The sequence below is a fragment of the Phalaenopsis equestris genome, unplaced genomic scaffold, assembly GCF_001263595.1.
Source record: "Phalaenopsis equestris unplaced genomic scaffold, ASM126359v1 Scaffold000226, whole genome shotgun sequence".
NCBI classification, from domain to species: Eukaryota; Viridiplantae; Streptophyta; class Magnoliopsida; order Asparagales; family Orchidaceae; genus Phalaenopsis; species Phalaenopsis equestris.
This window is the reverse complement of record NW_018164668.1, coordinates 755276-776051: the sequence shown is the minus strand read 5'-3', so window position 1 is coordinate 776051 and position 20776 is coordinate 755276. Positions and strand designations below refer to the sequence as shown.

General features: G+C 38.3%; 1 protein-coding gene across 3 annotated transcripts in view; it reads left to right on the top strand.

Moving 5' to 3' along the window:
* LOC110023662 (symplekin) overlaps positions 1–20776 on the top strand; it is a 56622-nt gene that overhangs the window by 13210 nt on the left and 22636 nt on the right. For all 3 annotated transcript variants that reach the window (XM_020723179.1, XM_020723178.1, XM_020723180.1), the window contains 5 exons: positions 918–1092; positions 15377–15502; positions 15592–16122; positions 16731–17315; positions 17450–17518. In XM_020723179.1, the coding sequence (XP_020578838.1) occupies positions 918–1092; positions 15377–15502; positions 15592–16122; positions 16731–17315; positions 17450–17518 (1486 nt within the window). The remainder of the gene's footprint in view (positions 1–917; positions 1093–15376; positions 15503–15591; positions 16123–16730; positions 17316–17449; positions 17519–20776) is intronic.

Here is a 20776-nt window from a genome sequence, read left to right as displayed (position 1 = left end):
GAGTGCTTGGAACCACTCATACGAGTTCTTCACAAAAATGAGTCAAGAAGTGGCTTGAAGTTCTACGGGAGGTGGGCTCCATTGCTAGTCCGCTAGGATGGTCAACAAGGGACTCCTAAGGCTAGATCCTAAGTTCTAAGAGTAGGAGACTAAGACCTCACAAAAATGAGGTCAACAGCAGAAAGGTGGGCATATTTCTTCTTAGGGGCATTTACATACATGCCATCCAATTCCTATGTATTTACATTTCTAACTTCTAAATTTTACATTTTACATTAATGGCACCCTAATCTTTCATATCAGCTAAAAAATGCCACTATTTTAACTTTTAGAAAGTTAAATATACTTTTTCATGCATAGGTAACATGGCATGTATGTAAAAATTGAAGTTTTTGTGTTAGATATGTAAATACATAGGGATTGAATTTTATGTATGTAAATCGTCCATTTTTTTAAATCAACCTTCATAACCAGCTCATTTGGCTTTATTAAATTATCTTCAAGTTTTTAATTTAATTATTCTCATATATATTTTGATTCTGAAAGCAAGCAGGCTATTTTATTTTAGGTTTTAGTTATTTGTCATCTATTTGTTCAGTCGATGGTATGTATATTCTTTTAATAAGAAGATTTGCATACGTACCACTCAACTCTTACGTATTTACATATCTAACAAGTAACACCTAACTTCAATTTTTACATGCATGCCACCTTCCATATTCATGAAAAGGTGTATTTCACTTTTTAAAAGTTAAAACAGAGGTATTTTTGATGTTATATGGAAGATTAGGTGGTATAAGTGTAAAAATTAATGTTTAGAGGTTAGATGTGTAAATGCATAAGAATTGTGTGGTATGTATGTAAATGGCCAGTATTATTATGCTTTCTTCTGTCCTAATTTGATGATACACTATCAGTCTCTCAGTTATTGCAAGGAGGAGGCCTTCTTTTTTTGGTCGCATATTACCAGTTCTCCTTTCTCTGGATCCCGAGATGTCCGTTATCAAAGGAGTACAAGTTCCTAGGGCTCACCATGCCTTGAAGAATGCTTTTATGGCATGTATGCAATGCACACATTCAAGTGCTGTACCGGTATTGTTTTGGCCTTTACAGGATGGCTATCCCATGTAAATAAATTTGGGAAATTTACATACATGGCACACAATTCTTATGTGTTTACATATCTCACAACTAAAGTCATTTTTATATTAATAGCACTTTGGTGCTTTAAACCTACATTGAAATGTGTATTTCACTTTTAAAAATTGGTAATAGTGTTATTTTGTGTTGTAATATTAAAGATTTGAGTGCTAAGTATGTAAACATGAAAGTTTAGGTGTGAGCTATGTGAATACAAAAGAATTGTGTGCTGTGTGTAAATGCTTCTATACATATTTGTTTGCAGGTACTCATGTGATATCTTCCTTCCTGTTTTATAAATATTTAACTTCAGCCTTGTTCTATTAGTAAATTTTTTTAGTAGTTTTGATACATATGAAACATATCCCCTTCAGACTAGCTTATGAATTTGGGTAGAATATACTTATTTTTTTGGTTATTTAATCACATTGCAGTACTATGCAAAATGCATTTGCCTTGCATTGCAATTTGGGACATTTACGTAAGTACCACATGATTCTTATATATTTACATATTTACATATCTGACACCTAAACTTTCAAATTTACATACATGCCACTCAAATCTTTGACCATATAAAAAAAATCAATATCGCTTATTTTTAAAAGTGAAAACACCTTTTCTTAAATAAGTATTTAATACTAAAGGGATATAAATGTAAATATCAAAATTTAGGAGTTACATTTGTAAATACATAAGAATTGTGTGGTATTGATGTAAATTTCCCTTGCAATTTTCATGTTGTATGGGTTAGGTATTTTTTGTCATTTCGTTTGCTATTTGATCAAGCTTTTGCATGATTCGTGAAGCTTCTCGTGTTAATAAACATGCTTGACTGTAGGTTTTTCTCATTATTTAGGTTCCAAACCATTTTAAGCTTATTTCTCAATAGGAGCCATCAATTTACTTGTTTAATTGCTCAAAGATCATGTTTTTTCCAAATTCTTATTTGATATTTTATTATTGAAGCTTGTTCCTATTACTTGCATTTTAACTTTAGGATGTAAGATGAAGTATATATGAATTGGTAAGAATTAATTTTTTTAGGGATATTTACATGCAAGCCAAACAGTTCTCATGTATTCATATTTCTAACACCTAAACATTCATATTTACATGCACACTACTTAAACATCACATGAAAAATACCATCATCACTATCGTTTTAAAAATGAAATACACCTTTTTCATGCATAGGTTTATGACTCCAAAATTTTTTAAGTTTAAATATTGGGTGTTAGATATGTAAATAAATAAGAATTTTGTGATATCTATGTAAATGCCCTTTTTTTTATTAACTCATATTGCATCTTTTTTTCTCTGTTCAATAATGATTAAATTTGTATTAAATAGTAGTGTTGAATCCAAAAGTGTCTTAAAACACACCCAAGGAATAGAACGTTCTACTAGGAAGTGATTATAGAGAGAGAGAGCACATTAGAGAACAATAAAAAAAAGTAGTCTTTATTTATGATATGAATCCCCTATTTATAGGCATAGGTCCCAATATTACAAAAGTTTATATTTGTCCCGTCATCATTGACTTTTCAGAGGTACTTTTTGGTAATTACAAAGTTATTAGCATATAATAAGACTGGGGGATCGATTCAATCGATAATAGTTTTTCGACCATCAGGTGAGCCTTGATTTGATCAATATCTAATACGAAAGTGAGCCATTTATCGATTATCCTGAGGGCTGATCCCCGCTCTACGAAAACCTCCTGGCATGCTCCTCCGATCGCTCGAACAAAATGCGTCCCTTGCCAACATCCAGCTCAAGACGGATCGTCAACAAATATACCCAATCATCAGTTTCATCCTCCTGAGCCGTTCATTTGCCTTGAGATTCGTGATGACATATTTTTATATGTACATATTTAGTTCCACGATTTTCTTGCTCCTCGGAAGCTGCACAGTACACGAGGATAGGAGGAATCTTTTTAACATGCATGAAATAATTAACTGACATTATTGCACAATAAAGGAATTACTTGTATTTCGTGCCCGAACCATTATTATTAGGCCTTGAGGTAGTAGAGTTTGCGCCATTTTCTTTTATTTTCGCTTCTTTAGTCTTCTATCTCTTCTTTTTCGTGGTTGCGATGTTTGATGAGGGAGCGTTATCAGTCGACAAGGGCGCCCTCCTTAAAACAATGACTGATATGCAGACGAAGGCTCGCAAACCCGACACAAAGCGGAAACCGGCAGGCGAGGCTTCTGCAGAAGAGTTGAGCAAGAAGAGAATTGTGCAGGGGTCGAGCGAGGGGTAACGAAGATTAAACTGGTTCTTCGGGTTTTTCTGTAGGTCCATCACGGGGGGGAGCTGAGGAGGAGTCTGTGATCATCTTTCGGGACACCAACTAGAGGCGGTCAATCTTGCTTAATGGGGAGGAATGTCCGTTCAGACTGCCGCGAGGACTATGAATCCCCAGGAGGTCGGGAAGGCTTCGACTGAAGCTAGAACTCAACCTTAGTCGCAAAAGGGTGGCTTTTCTTCCGTGGGTGGAGGACTAGAGGAGATCGGTGAGGACTTCGTCTCTCACATCACTTCTGAATGGTGTTGAGCTTTGGGTATGTATTTTGAATCATGCATTTAGTATTCCTTTTGCAGTTGCACGAGTTATGACGATCACTTCTACTTCCTCAGACACGGATGCCGACCTTGAGGGCAATGTGGCCTTTGTGGATTAGGCTGGGGAGAGGAGAGCGAATACTGAAGAGCAGGTTGCTTTAGAATAGGGGACCATGGAATAGGGCACCGTGGAGCTAGACTCTGTGACCCAAAGGTTAGGGGAGAATCCTCCGTCGGGTGGAGGTAGGAGCGTGGGCAATCAAGGTCCTCATGGTGTTGCGGTAGAGGAGGCGACACCTGAGGATGTCGGGTGTATGTCGACTTTTCAGTGCGCCACCTTGCTAAAATGGAGGAGCGCTTTTTTCGTCTCATAGTACAATCTCAAAGGATAGCGATGATGGAGTTGCTGAGGCATTGGAGCGAGTCGACCGGGTAGAGAAAGAAGTCGCTTCGTGAGGAACTTGCTCTTTTTTTAGGAGAGTTGCTGGTTGGTCGTAGGAAGATGGTTCAACTGTGTCAGGAGCTGTCAGTCGTTAAAGAGTGTTTTGCCTCCCAACTGAGGGCAGAATGACCTCTTTAAGCTGGGTGGCGAGTTTATGTACGGACGGTTGCATCAACGGGGGCTTGTCTTGGACAAAGCCACAAACGACCTCCTAGTTCGGTTTTTCTTCTTTTAGCTGTATCCGAGGGTGTGGTGTGATGCTCCCTCATTCTATAAATAAATAAATAAATAAAATGCAAAGTTTCTATTTTTGGTAATGATTGCTTCTCCAATACTGCGCGGTTCTTGTCACACCGTTTTGTTGGTGACATTTTGTTTATTCGTGCTAATGTGATATACCATAGTCTGACCGAGGGGCGGACCCCCTTTCAGAAGGTGTACAATTTGATCCTACGCAGGGATCAAACCTTCGGCCCTAGGGACTTATACCAAAGGTCGCAACCAATGAGCCAGGCTAAGCCGCGCGCGCGCGCACACACACACACACACACACACACACACACATAATGTAAACTCCAGTGAAGAGCACAAGTGTGCCATGAGCTGTACCACCCTCAATGTGTCTAACAATTTGAGTACCACATCCTTAATGTCAACTATGTCAGAGGGGATTCAAACTCTCGATTTGAGATGTCTTATACCGTGGATGTCAACTAGTTTTTATTTCTTCGTGACTCTTTACCCCCGCCCCTATGGATCGTATGGCGCGTAAATACTCCCAAGAATCGTTTGGGTAGATTCTAGCCTCAGGAGTTTCGATTCTCTCTTTAGCAAAAGTGAGGGAGATTCAGAACTTTTACGTTTCCAATCTTACTATCTAACTTCAGTCGGCCGCCAACCATGAGCGGCAACCGACCATTTCCCTCTGGATTTGATCTTCTATAAAGGTCAGTTTAAAATGGGACTGCTTCTGTCATTATGGAATATCCTTCTCTTGTTAAAGGTACTACAAATGATGGACTATACATCAAGGGAATAATAATAAATGACTGCTTAATAAATCTTAAATGTATAAATATGCAATGCTTGCACAAGGTTAATTTAATGTTGAACGTTCTAATTTTCATTTTGCAAACACTTTCTTAGAAACTCTAGTGCATAATAATTAGCATCGAATGATTTTCATATTTGGTAATATTTGCATGCAATATCGCATGGTTAGATTGATTTTGTATGTAGGTTATAACTATATAGCATAATCTCGCATCATTACTCGTGTCATTTTTATTGCTCATATTGCATGCCCTATGACTTGTAGTTTAAGGGTGCGCTTATTTCAGTTGTTGTTGTATGAAATCTCAGTTCAAAAGATTCCTTGGTAGCTCAAAATGTTCAAACATTTCTTCTCCTTCCGAATCAATCGAGACAACTATGTTCAGTTTGTCGTTGATTCCAAGATCCATCTGGTGGGCCTTGAGAATAAGATAAAAGATTGGAAAGTGAAATTTTTGTTGGGCTCTTGCGCTAATGGTTGGGGGATCGACACCATTCTGGTGGTGAAGAAAGTGAAGGCACTTTCGGGTAATCTCAGAGATCACAAGGCGCTGACCTTCGAGGGTCAGCGTCTCTCATCATTTCAATACCTTGATTTGAACGTGATAGAGCGTATGCTTCGACCCGATGGAGGCGAGACCATGGCCGAAGGGTTATGGGCGTCATCTGACACTCGAGAAGTGGCTAAAGAGAAGGCCACCGGGAAGAGGGCGACTTAGAAGAAACATTGGAGGAAAAGTGATCCTTGCTCGTTTGGGAGAGGTGAGGGTCAGTCTGCCCTCACTGGTTCGATTGAAGAACATACTGAAGGTAAACAAAATTTCCTTGTTTTAGTTGCTTGTACATATGAGTATGTGTTTATATTGTTTTGGCCTTATCTGAAGGAAGCTCCGAGGATGTCCTCGAGACTCGTGGTGTATCAGATTTTGGGATTTCCGCTGCGACCCCTGGTGGGACTTCGTTCGTGGGCTTGCACGGTCGAGCGGAGGCAAGTGGCTCTTCTCGCCTTATCTCAGAAGAAACCGAGTCGAGAAGAGAACCAGGAGATGTTGAGAGGGTGGAAGTGATGTGCCTCGGAGACAATGAAGGGCTCCTGTTCCAGAAACTGAGCTGCCTCCTCCGGGAGAGGGATCCCATCCAATTGGTTGTTCTTTCATGACCGAGGGGGTGGAATTTTGACGAGCGGTCATTACGCTATTCTTGATAGAGATACAAAGTGGTATCACTTTACTTCTTTGAATGGAGACTACCCTTCATCCTTGATGGAGGCATTCTGGCCTCCCACTTTTGAAAAACACCTGAGAACGATGGACTTGCGGGATATGTTTCAGGTGATTGATCGTTGTCATGTGCTTGCATGGGAGGCTTCAGATTTTCTGGACCAGGTCAAAGGGAAAATTGCTAGGGATGACTTGCAGATAGAATAAGGCAGAGAGTTTTCCTAGCCAAGGAGAGGCTAAAACTGTCTCTAGAGCATAGGGAGTTAAAGACTCAGGAACACGAGACTCTTCTTAAGGAGCACAAAAAGTTGAAGAGAAATTCTCCTCTATGATTACTTGGCAAGAGCATGTTGAGGGCCTTTCTTGTCAGATTAAGGTTGACATATCTCTTGCTGCAGAGAGATTTGTGAAACGTGGGCTAGTCGATCCCAAATGGCGGGACATGGAGGAGTTTGACATGTTGCTTTCAGATTCGGAAGGTGGAGAACAATAGTCGTCGAATGGGGAGTTGGACGATGCCGGTTGGGGAATCTTCTAATGTATAGAATTGACGAGCGATCTCTTTTTTTTAGCTTTCTTTTGTTTTGATGTTTGCACATGCTCGTATGAAAATTTTGTAACTCAAGTTTTGTAAACATACTTTATAATGCAAGGATTTTTTTTGTATTTTTTTTTTAAAACTGGAGGGTTTAACACATTGAGTTTTCTTTCTTGTGCTCCACAATTGTTCTATTTTATGAGTAATTTTCTGTTTGTCGCGTGGATATGTATTTTGCATATGCGGTCGCCATAGACTCCTCGTAGAGCTTGTCGTTGTCGGGTGTTAACACATAAATTAGGTCGCAGGATGATTGTTCGTACAGTCCTCGCGGAGCTTATCGTTGTCGGGTGTTGATATGTCTCATAGGCCACTAGCAATGGTTAGACACCCCTCGCGGAGATTGTCGCTGCCAGGTTTTAACGCTTAAAGTAGGGTGTATGATGATTGTTCACGCACCAATCGAATTTGTCGCTGCCAGGTGCCGATAGTCGTAGAGGCAATTGGTGATTGTTTGACACCCCTCGCAGAGCTTGTTCCTATCGGGCGTCCATGCTTAAATTACGACGCATGACGTTTGTTCACACACCCCTTGCGGAGCTTGTTGCTGCCGAGTGTCGATAAGTCCCATAGGCCACTAGCGATGGTTAGAAACCTCTCGCGGAGCTTGTCGCTGCCAAGTGTTAACACTTAAAATAGGGCGCAGGACTATCCTTCACGCACCCCTCGCGGAGTTTGTCGTTGTCGGGTGTCGTTACGTCCCATGGGCCAATGGTAATGGTTAGACACCCCTCGCGGAACTTGTAGTTATTGGGTGTTAATGCTTAAAATAGGGTGTAGAGTGGTTGTTCACTCACCCCTCGTTGAGCTTGTCTTTATCGGGTGGTAACGTTTAAAATAGGGCGTAAGACAATCGTTCACGCACCTCTCGCGGAGCTTGTTGTTTTCGGGTGACGATACGTCCCATAAGTCATTTGACGATCTTTGCATGGATTGATAAATTTTAGCTACTCTCGGATTTTGTTTCCCGAGCATAAGTGCGTCAGTTCCCCCAATGTAACTGCATCAGTTCCCCAAGTGCAACTACGTCAGTGCCCCGAGAATAACTACATAAGTTCTCTGAGCATAAGAACAATCAGAGAAAGTACTATTAGTAAATTTGAATATGTGAAAACTCAAAGTTTTAGATGCTATGAATGTAAATAGCCTCTTTATTATATTGATTTTTTTAAAGACAAGAAGGGTTATACAAAGCAATCATGACAATGTTCCTTTTATAATTAGGGATAGCTTCAAGGGAAGAGTTTCTTTAAATCTTCACCACTCCATATTCGAGGGACATCGTTTGCTGCGAATGTTTTCAGTTTGTATGCTCTAGATCCAGCTCTCTTGTGGAGGATGTAGGCGCCATTTCAGGTTTGATTCAGGTTCCCGATAGCCTGCCCCTTGGCGGCGGGGTCGACCTCCTCCAACACTGTCCCTTAGGGCAAAGTTATTTTCATGTACATGCTTGTTAAAATATTTGGTTGTCCTCTGAACGTCTTATTGCCAGAGGGCTGAATTGGCTTGATTCTCATCGGCCAGATCTAGGGCAAGCCTGACTCCTGTGTCATTTGCTTCAAGCCACTCTTCTAGATCTTCCTCGTCTAAAGCTGAGGTGGAGAGTACCCTCTGGCTGTAATTGTTGTATTCAACCGGTAACATGATTTTTATTCCGTGGGACAACATAAAGGGGGTCTGTTCGGTGGACGTGGACAGTGTTGTTCGGATCTCTCAGAGCATCGAAGTAATCAGGTCTGTCATTTACCCTTTGCCCCTTCAACATTTTTCTTTAGCAAATTTAGGATGATTTTGTTTGCAGTCTCCACCTATTCATTAGTTTGAAACTGATGTATGGAAGCAAATATGTGGTTGATCCTTTGATTGACATAAAATTGAACTCCTTTGTCGGCTAATTGAGTTCCATTATCTGTAACTATGATGAGAGGTAGTCCATATCGGTAAATCAGGTCAGTTCAGTTGAATTCCCGACTACCTCCGCCGTTAAGTGTGCCAGAGGCTTTGTTTCTACCCATTTGGAAAAATACTCTACGACTACTAGTAAAAACTTCCGCTGCCCTCCCGATTGGTGGAAAAGACCCAGGATGTCGAGGCAACACATGACGAACGGCTAAGGACTGACGATCGGGTGGAGATTTTGGGCAGGTTGACGACGTCATGGTCCGTATTTCTGACATTATGTACACCTTCCGAAATATTTTTCAATTAACCTTGTCGTTGAATTCAGTGAGTTAGCGTTTTTCACCCGGAATGGCTCCCACACTCCCCGCCATGAACTTCTTGGAGTATTTCTTCAGCCTCGTCTTCCCCTTAGCTTCAAGGACGGGGCAGACTTCCTAAAGAGTTTTTTTTTTTTTTGATTAATAGGTGTTAGGTAGCTTTATATTTGAATCTCCTGTGATCGGTGACTTCTTCATTGATTTCCCTGATGCTTAGGTACCGAATGTATGAGGTCATCCAACTTTTCTTCTCCTCCTGATGTTTCTCCATTGGTAGTGGTTTTTGGATCGAGGGTCTACCGATTCTTCTAGGTTGTCATTCCTCTAGATGAGGGCTCTGGGAGGAGGTCGGCAACCCGATTTTCCTCCCTTCAAACGTGTACAATTTTGAAACTGGCAAATCGACCAATCTCCGTCTTCACCTTCCCTATGTACTTTGTCATAGTCTTGTCTCTGGTTTCTAATTCCCCGTTGACTTGGTTCACTATGAGTTGTGAGTCGGCCTTTACCATTATGTGGAGGACTCCCATCTCTGAGGCTAGGCGAAATCCTGCAATCAAAGCTTCATATTTCGCTTGGTTGTTTGTTAATAAAAAATTTATCTCGATTGAGTGGTAGACGTTTTTCCCCTGCGATGCCGCGCAAGAAAACTCGATGTCCAGAACCTGATTGGCCTAATGCCCCCATCGATTAACAAGTCTAGGTCAATCTGTGGATCACCATATCCTCATTTGCCCCTCTCAGTTCGAAGAAATATGCAACATCTTGTGCCTTTATCACCGTCTGGGGATATTGGAGATGTCAAAGTTGTTGAGTTCCACGACCCATTTGAGTAGTCAATCGGAATGCTCTGACCTGGTAAGAACAAATTTTAATGGGTGATCTGTGAGAACTTGTTTGGGGTGTACCTGAAAATATGGTCAAAACCTCCATGTTGAAATAGTCAAGGCGAATGCCAGTTTCTCCATTATTGGATACCGAAGTTCGGCGCCTTTGAGGATCCGGCTAGTGTAGTACATTGCGTGCTGCTTTCTCAGTTCTTCTCTGACCAAGACCGAGCTGACGATTTTGGGGCCAAACCCGAGGTAAAGATAAAGCTTTTCCTTCGGTTTCGGGCTCTGAAGGAGGGGGGTAGAGCCGAGAAACTGCTTGAGGTTCCTTCTTGAGGTGTCTATTCAAAGCTTTTGGCTCTTCTGAGTACTCTGAAGAATGTGGCTCACTTATCACCTAACTTGGAGATGAACCTGCTTAAACCTGTGATCCGACCGGTTAGTTTCTGGATTTCTTTGGTGTTTTTAGGGGAGGACATATCGAAGATTGTTCGAGTCTTTTTCAAGTTAGCCTTTATGCCTTCAGGGGATGACAAATATCCTAGGAATTTGTCTGTTGCGGCCTCAAATGTGCACTTCAGTGGGTTTAGTTTCATGTTAAATTTTTTAAGTGTTAGAAATGATTCTTTTAGATCCTCAATGTGTTGTTCGGCTGATCGACTCTTAACCAATTTATCATCAATATATACCTCAATGTTTCTTCTTTTTTTTATTAGCAAAAATTACATCCATGAGATATTGCTAAGTCGCCCTACGTTTTTAAGCCTGAAAAAAATTACATCGTAACAAAAAAACTCCCTGACAAGTATTAAAAGCGATTTTTTCCGTGTCAGCTGAACGCATCTTGATCTGATGGTGCCCGGAGAATGCGTCGAGAAAACTTAAGACTGAGTGGCTAACCGTCGAATCCACTAAAGCTTCGATCCTTGGTAGAGAGTAAGAGTCATTTGGGTAAGCAGAGTTTAAGTTGGTCAAGTCCACATATCCTTCATTTTCCGTTGCTCTTCTGCTAGACCCAGGTGGAGTACTGCACTTCTCGAACGTACCCGCCTCATCCCACTTTCGTACTTTCTCTCGAATGGGTCCCGTCAACATCATGGCCGAGCTTGCGACCTTTTGCTTCATGGGTCGAGCCAATGGATCGACGTTCAATCTATGACACACGATGTCGATCGGCACGCCCGACATCTTAGTGGTCGTCCATGCGAAAACATCTTAAGTTTTTTCAGAGGGTTTGGATCAATAACTCCCTATAACTTGCATAAAAAACTTCACTTATCAGAAAACATCTATGTGGTTCGCCTTCAACCGCCGAAACTGCACGAGTTGTCTCGTTGATCTTGAAACCACCTTCCCTTATGTTCTGGATGTCTAGGGGGTCGTGCTCCAAGTTGCTTATGGCTCACAAGTAGCACACCCGAGACTGTTCCAGGTTACACCTGACCGTGATAATTTCTCCATCTCCAGGAAACTTGACAGCAACATGGTAAGTAGAGACCACTGCCCTGAAATCATTCAGTAGAGGTCGACCAAATATGGCGTTATATGTTGGGGTGAATCCATCATGAGGAAATCTTCCATGAGTGTAAATTGTTTCTCATTTTCTTCCCAACTTAACGGGAGCCCGCCCACTCCCAACGCCTTCTTTCTTTCACCTAAGAATCCATACAACGAACCAATCACCACAGTCATCCGATCGGCAGTGAAACTCAATTTGTTAAATACTTGCTTAAATAGTACATTCACAAAACTCACTGTATTAATGAGAACGCTTCTTGATTGATAATTATTGATTTTCGTCGTTATTACATTGGTGTTGTTATATGGGTTTTCCTTTTGGTGGGAGATCCTCATCGGTAAAATAAATAGGTGGATTACTCTTAGGTTTCAGAGCAAATTTTGTTGTGCAGAGCTATCCCGTTTGTTGTCCCTTTCGGTTCGCTCTCATAGATGGTTTGCTTCCTCTGAAGATTGTGGGCACATATCCCACGATGTTGATGGCGTTGGTGTGGATGGGCCTGTTGGTCGTTTCTCTTGTAGGAGCTTTGCCCCGCCTTTGGGTCGTGGCTCCAGGGGGCGACAAATTCTCTCAACCTCCCCTCCTTTATCAGTTCCTTGATCATGCTTCTCAAGTGTCTGCATTCTTTCGTTTCATGCTCGTGATCTCTATGATACTTGCAATCGAGGAAAGCTCCGGCTCTCATCGACATTGCCTTCCTGATGAACTCGTTATCTTAAATAGTGTCCACTATTTCCACCATGAATACCCTCAGTGGGGTTTCCTGAGGGACTCAGAGATTTCCTCGGGATTCATGATACTGAGATGATCTAGAGTATGGGGCTTTCGTTTGTATATCCTCGTGACGGTGGCTGTAGTTATTATTAGAGGGGCCTTCGTAGTGGGGGCATATGACCGGCCTTGCACTTTGTCTTGGGGGGGGCTCCGACTATCTTGCGATAGCCTCTTCCGGTGTCTCTGTTCGGTTGGTTTTGGGGAATTCTCATAGGCGGTTATGTACTTGTTGGTCATCTCTAGCAGTTCAGTCAAGCTCTGTGGCTTTGCTAGCTCAAGGTTGAAACGAAATCTCTCCGACCTCACTCCTTGTGTCAGCGTGGTTTGGGCCTTATTGGGCTTTAAGTTCTTGAAGTCCAGCGTTTCGCTCTGGAAGTGTGCGATAAACAACCACAAGCTCTCGTTGGCTTCCTGCTTTAGTTGCCACAGTGATCAGTCGCTCTTCTTAAGCCTCAGGGCACTGGCAAATAACAATAGGAAAAGTCTTCTGAACTCTTCAAAATAGGTGATTAACCCCACTGGCAATCTGTCAAACCACCTTAATGCGGTTAGTCTCAAAATGGTGAAGTAGAGCTACACTTGAGGACATCAGAAATTTTCAACAGGCTTATGGACAATTCAAATGACGCGAGGTGGTCGTTAGGATTCGACTGTTCTTTATATGGTTCTAAGACCGGCTTTTTGAACTTCTCCAGAGGTTCACTCTGGAAATCTATAGAAAGAAGGTGTTTTCCAGCTGCCTCTGTACCTCGGTTCACACTGGTCGGTTTCTCTCCTCCACGGGGGCGGATTCGACACTGTCTTGGTATAGACCGTCGTCGGACTTTTCATGCAGGTGGATCACCCTCCTTCCTTTGTTAACTGGTGGTTCCCCTTGAGGGGAGTTGAGTGCTCATTATCGTGTTGGCTCTTCTCTTGGAGTTGGGGCCGCTGTTAAGGCAACGACCACTCTAAGTACTTCTGCGAACTGTCCTGACATCTGATTGGTGATCTGAGTTCTTAAATCTTGCAAGCCTTGTTGAACGAATTCATCCATAAACTGCAAGGTGCATGCTGCTTCTACTACGTCCTTTGACCGGACTCTCCCTGTTGTTGTTACTGTGCTTTTCTTCTTGTTAACGGCTTGTTTCTACGCTCATCCCATCTTAAAGGATGAATCAAAAAGTGTCCGGGAAACACACTGAAGGAATAGAGCAATCTACTAGGAAGTGATTAGAGAGAGAGAATACAATAGAAAACAGTAAAAGAGATAGTTTTTATTGTTGATATGAACCCCCTATTTATAGACATAAGTCACAATATTACAAAAGTACATATTGATCCTCTCATCATTGTCTTTTCAGTGGGATTTCTTATAATTACAGAGTTATTTGCATATAACCATATCGTAGGACCGATTCGATCGATAGTTTGTCGACCGTCATGTGAGCTTTGACTTGATTGATATCTAATCCTAAAGAGAGCCTCCTGTCAATCATCCTGAGGACTAATCTCCGCCCTGCGGAAAATCTTCTAGCACGTTCTGCCTATCACTCGAATAAGACGTCTTCCTTGCCAACATCCAACTCAAGGCGGTCGTCAACAATATGCCTAATCGTCAATATTATCTTCCCGAACCGTTCATTTGCCTTGAGATTTGTGTTGACATATTTTTATTTGTACAAATAAGAGACTTTGCAACCCATATTCATCTCTCTTACATCCAATCAAACTCGTTTTACCATAAGCAAACAAAAAATACAAACCCGAACAAGGGATCTATAGCTCAAGTCAGGTTTGATATCATTCATCCATTAAAAAAAAAGTCAAATTTGTTCTCAAAAGCAATCTTGGATCAACCAAGACAACCTAAGTGATGAGGTACATTCTTCGTTTGCAGAAAACTTAAATTTCTCAAGTAATTAGGTATATTTTTGTTGGAGATGATCCTTTTTTTCCTTTCATTTTCACGTTCTTTTCTGCAAATAATCCTTTTGTGTACTGCAGTCCTTAAGAGTATTTGGATATTGAATATTTTATTTTTTTTCATATTCTAATTTTCTTGCATTTAGGAAAGGGAAATTTACATACGTAGCAGACAATTTCCTCACACCTAAACTTTCATAGTTAGATACATAACTCTGCTGCTTTAAACCTATGTATAGAACGGTGTATCTCACTTTTGAAAAGTGCTAATAACTCTATTTTTGATGTGATATTAAAGATTTGAGTGTTAAATATGCTAGTTTAGGTATGACATATGTAAATACATATGAATTGTGTGTTATGTATGTGAATGTCCCTTCAGGAAATTTTAAACATTGACATATTTGAAGGGTGGTCCTTGAACATCAAATGTCAATTTATATGATGTTTGCAGAATCCATACCTCAAGTCGCGATTTCTTGATTTTCATGTTCTTTATTTTATCAAAATGTCTGTTATGGTCAAGCTGCTTTTTTTATTTTAAAAGTTTTTTTTTTTTTTTTTTTATATCCAGTAGTGCTTGATCTCCGATAATTCCATTTTAGTTTTACTAATATTTATCTCTACCTTTCTTACATATTTGTCTTGTTGTTCGACTGGAAATTATCCCTAAACGCAAGTGCTTCATGTAGTTTTTTATGGTTATAGAATGTTGATATATCTTCATGCCTCCAAACAAAAATAAATACATACCTTTGGCTCACTGTTGCTGCGTCTAAATTATTGTAGGGAAACGTAGCACACAATTCTTATGTATTACTATTTAATTTCTCACACCTAAACTTTCATATTTACGAACATAGCACTTTGGTGCTTTCAAACTATGCATGGGAAGTTGTATTTTACTTTTAAAAACTGGTAACAGTGCTATGTTTATGTGATCTTAAAGAATGATTTCTATGTATGTAAATATGAAAGTTTAGGTGTGAGATATGTAAATACGAAGAATTGTCTACTATGTATGTAAATGCCCCATTATTGTTAACGAGTCTTAGAATTTTTTTATAAGTAACATTAAAACTTCTGATTGTAATTTTTGCAGTGGCGTGCTCGCTTGGTCGAAGCTCTAAGAATCATGAACAGTGGGGAGCCGAAGGAACAACTAATTAAGCAAGAGAAAAGTCTAGATGCTGCAGCTTCTGATGTGGGTGGTTCTCTGTCCAGTAAGGTACAAATTTCTAATTTCTCGTGACATCTTCATCTTGCTCGACCTTTTTTTAATTGTATGCTTATTTACGCAATCTTATTAACATTTAGCTGAAACAACTTATGGAAGATAAATCCTTATCGCAAGCATCTGACGAGGTACATAGTGATCCGGGCCGTAAAAGATCTCTAGATGAAGATTCTCAAGAAGCTTTAGCCGATGATTTCGTATCTGAGAAGCGGATTAGACAATCACCGACGACTACAGATTCTGTTCAAATGGGACATCCTTTGTGCGATTCTATGCCTTATACTAGGGGTGAAGACTCTGGTCCAGTGCTTCAACTCGTCGGAATGTTCGGCGCCTTGGTCGCACAAGGAAAAAAAGCTTCGGAGCCATTGGAGATTCTTATTTCGAGCATCTCTTCCGATTTGCTTGCTGAAGTTGTTATGGCTAATATGCGATATCTTCCATCTTTGAGTCCTAAGGCAGATGAGGAGGACGAATCAAACCACCCTATAAGTAGCGTGTCTGGTCTGCCGTCTTCAACTTCTGCTTTGAATGCTTTCTCATTATCAAACGCATTCTCATTAGTCACATCCCAATTAAATTTGCAACAATTTCCATCTCAGAACATGAGTGTAAGTTGGTTTATATATTTTTTCTATATTATTTTCCTGAGAAATTTACATGCGTAGCACATAATTCTTATGTATTTACATATCTCACACCTAAACTTTCATATTTACATACATAGCACTTGGTCCATTAAACCTATGTATTTCACTTTTAAGAAACAGTAATAGTGCTATTTTTGATGTGATATTAAAGATTTGAATGCTATGTGTGTAAATATGAAAGTTTAGGTGTGAGATTTGTAAGTACTTAAGAATTATGTGCTATGTATTTAAATGATTTTCTTTTGATGCAATTTTGCAGGTTTCACATTTGGTAGGGCATTTACATGCATACCACCTAATCCTATGTATTTACACATTTAATAGCTACTTTACTATTTACATTTATATCAACCGAATCTTTTATATCACATAAAAAACACCCCACTATTTTAACTTTTAAAAGGTGAAATATATCTTTTTATGCGTGGTTAAGGTGACAGATATGTAAAAATTGAACTTTACCTGCTAGATTTGTAAATACATATGAATTAAGTGGTATGTATGTAAATCTTCCTATTTGGTACTGTGTTTTAAAGATATCTACTGTTATACTACCCTGTCCGATGCAGACAATTCACATCAAACGTGAAGATGAAGTTATAATAAAGGAGGAAAAACAATTCACGAGCTTTGGTGCAGATCATGCTCAGATATTGCCTCAGATGCATGCATCTGAAGCCACAAATTCTCTCTTTATTGAGAAGAATAATGTGGGTTTACAAGTATATGAGAATGATTCCGAGACAATAGAGCAAAAAATACCTGGTCTTGATTCAAGTAGTTGTTTCAACGAAACTCAGGAATCACCTGATGCATCCTTCCGGTTGGACGAAATTAAGGAGCGAACTCCAGAGCATGCCATAAGTTCAGGTGTTACGGCTTCTCTCGATATTTCTCCCTCCACCTCTAATGTTAGTTATTCTTTTGAGACCCTTAGCCCGAGAGCAAATGAGACACCGGCCACATCTTCCCATGCCTCCTCTTCCCAATTTTTTCTTCCAAAGATGGTAATTTGCAACGTAGATCTTACTGATGAACAAAAGGATAATCTGCAAAAAGTGGCATTTACGCGTATCATTGAAGCATACAAGCAAGTAACAGTTTCTGGGGGATCAAGTGTTCGTTTATCATTACTTGCTCATCTAGGAACAGAGGTAGATATGTAAATAATTTTGCAAGCCTTATCTTTATTCTTTACCCTGCAATCACTTGCAATGTTGTTCTTTCATCTTTATTCTGTTCTTTACCTGCATTTTTTTGCTGAAGCTTATATATTCTTTTTATGCAGTTTCCATTGGACTTGGATCCTTGGGGGATTCTGCAAAAACATGTAATGTCAGATTATGTGAATCATGAGGTAACTTATTACTTTTTTTTTTGAAAGTTTGCAAATTTTTTTTTGCATACTATTACTGCTTTGCAATTAGCATCTTTTGCAACTCTACAGTTTTCGTAGGCTCCTTTTTTCCTTTTATTTATAGGAGTTAAAGAAGGTGGACATTTATGTTAAAATTTTATTCAAGTTTTGATTCCGAGCTTATCCGTAAAATAGAATTTAAATTTTAAATGGATTTTATCGAATAATATAATTTAGATAAATTTACTGTTATATTTGAAACCAATTATTTTGAATTTAATGCCTATGCTTGAAGAAATATTATGATTTAAAGTACAACAAGCACTTTTATACTCGCCAATTTTTGAAAAAAAAAAAGCACGCATACAAAAGAAAAATGATGATAGAAACCATTCGAAGGTTAAAAAAAATAATATAACACATGGTGGGTTGGATTCTATAAATTTTTCATGCTAATTAAGTATAGAGGGGTTTGGTTTGGCTAAAAAAAATCATTTTTTCTTATTGCTTTTATAACAAACTTGAGATTTGATTCATATGTCGATAGTTTGGATACATATTTTAGAAGTTCTTATAACCTTTTCAAGTTTTAAAATTTTGCTGAAAATTTTCCAAATTTACTAGACTTTAAAGCATGAGTTATGGGTTTTAACATTAACCCTAACATTTTAAGCATGCAAAATAAAAAAAGCCCCCAGGTTAATTTTTTTGGGGCATTTACATACATACCACTCAATTCATATGTATTTACAATTCTAGTGCGAGTTTGGTTGAGCTGCCTTCTAAAATTCATATTAGTCATATTTTTAATTTTAAAGATTTAAAGATTATGGGCCTGTTTGGGGTGGTTGCAACTTTCTTTAAAAGTTAATGAAAAATTGTTTTGGAGATAGTAATATTTTGATTGCTATTGTGGTATTTAATTTTTTCCCTTTTTGAAAAGTTTGATAGCAACTTTCATATAACTATGACACTATATTAGATATTATGGTTATGAAAAGATTTTTATTTCCACAAAAATTTCTAATAATGCAGCAAGTAAATGTAGCCAAATAAGGGTATGGTTGATGTTTAAAAAGGAAAGATGTGTAAAAGCTGATCTAAATGGATTATATATTGGGTCATTTTTTTGCCTTCTATATCTTCAGAGTTTAGGTCATGCTTTTTATTTTTGGTGCTTCTAGTCCTTCAGGTATTTTTAACTTACTTTCTTTTTAAAATTTTCTTTTTAAAAATCATGACACTATAAAGCAGACAAAATATATCATTAATTCAAGGTAACCCTATACAATGGGTTCACACATGTACTTGACTTCTTAGATGAATTGTTCTTTTAAATATGAAACTAGGGTGGATCTTGATTTTTTGACATAATTTGTCACGACTCAACCCAGGATTTGGATTTAACAAAGAAGGAAACGATGGTCGGATGGTGAAATTAAGTTTTATATTATTCTATTTCTATCACTAATAGTTATTATCCATAAATTAATTGAAAGAGCAACCAAAAAAAATAATTAAATTAACCAAATAAAATTTACTTTTTAGGTTGTTGCCTACGCTTTCTATAAACATTATCTCCTCTAGTATTCATCTTAATCAAAAGCGTAAGCCTGAAAAAAAATATTTAAAACAAAATTTTGAGTTATCTAAAAGTAACCCATGAGCAATCGCATTTATGAGCTACAGTAACCCAAAGAAAAGAATCAATATGCATGCTAATCTTTCACATTTATATAAAAATAAAATCTTATAATAATATAATGTATGTATCAATGACATTTACTTAATGGAAATAATTTAAATTTCTATATGAATTAACTTTTACTGTTACTTTATATAAAAAAATCTTATAATAATTGAATGGAAATAACTTAAATGTCTATATGTCGCCTACGCCTCTTTAAACATTATCTTAATCAAAAGCTTAAGCCTTAAAACACATATTTAAACCAACATAACGAGTTATCTAAAAATAACCCGAGATTAGTCACGTTTCTAGACTACAATAAGCTAAATAAAAGAAACAATATACATGTTAATCTTTCATATTTCTATAAAAATAAAATTTTATAGTAATCTAATCTATGTATCAATGACATTTGTTTAGTGTAACAAATTTAATTTCTTATATGCATTAACTTTAACTGTTACTTTATACTCTTAACATTTACATCTGTCTTAGGAGCACCATCAAAGCATAACCTAATACACCCATGACTGATATTATCTTATCGGCACAACGGTTCGTGATCTAATTTACATGGTTGTCTAATGTGGAAAGGTGCTTACTCGTCCCTGACCGATATTTGCTCATCAGCACAGCTGCTAGAGATCTAAACATCACAATTTCTTGTGTGGTAGGAAAAACATCTACATGCGCGGTGCAATGACGACCTTGCCTTATCATGAGGGGGTGAACTTCTCTTTGCATGTACATACAAGCATCTATATATAAACTATTTCATTATTCATAACATACATTCTTCTCTTATGAGATACTTTATATTTATCTACTAATAAATAATTATTCTCTTACTAAAGTTATAGGTCATGAAATGAACTAATTTATGCACATATATGGAATTTACATATCATATACTAAAGTGACATGTTCTTAGAAAACTATAATGTGGTAACATCTTCTTAGGAAAACTAAAATGAAACTATTTTACAACAGTTTTAATATGCATACTATATGACTATTAATATGAAGAAATTTGCTATAATCTAAATCTCACTGAAATGAAGCATAAATGAAATCTAATATACATTTAGAAATAATGATATTAAAATTTAGAAATATAATTACATATCTCAATTCTTGCTTGATTATCCCATTGACTCCTTGTATTTAATTTTTTTTAGGATCAATATTCTTTGGTCTTAATAGTTGTTATAATTTAATAACATTTAATTAACGAAATAAAATAACTTATATAATTAAAACACTAAACATTTACCTTCACTATCGTCAACTTTCCTCGATCTAATCCAAATTCTTCATGCTTTTATAATTTAAATTCTAATTTTAAGTTCATAAAGAATAATTAAATATTATTTAATTAAATATGTATGTAATATAAAAAAACATAATAAAGCCCTAACCTTTCTACAAGCCATCGGTCGGATGCCCTTACCCATCCGCACGCAAGCTCCCTTCCTCAGTGCCACTTGACTTGCTTTTCATTATTGTTAGCTTGGTTCAACTCTCCTCTCTTGCACATAAAGTCGTACTTAGGGCCTTCCTCCCTACAC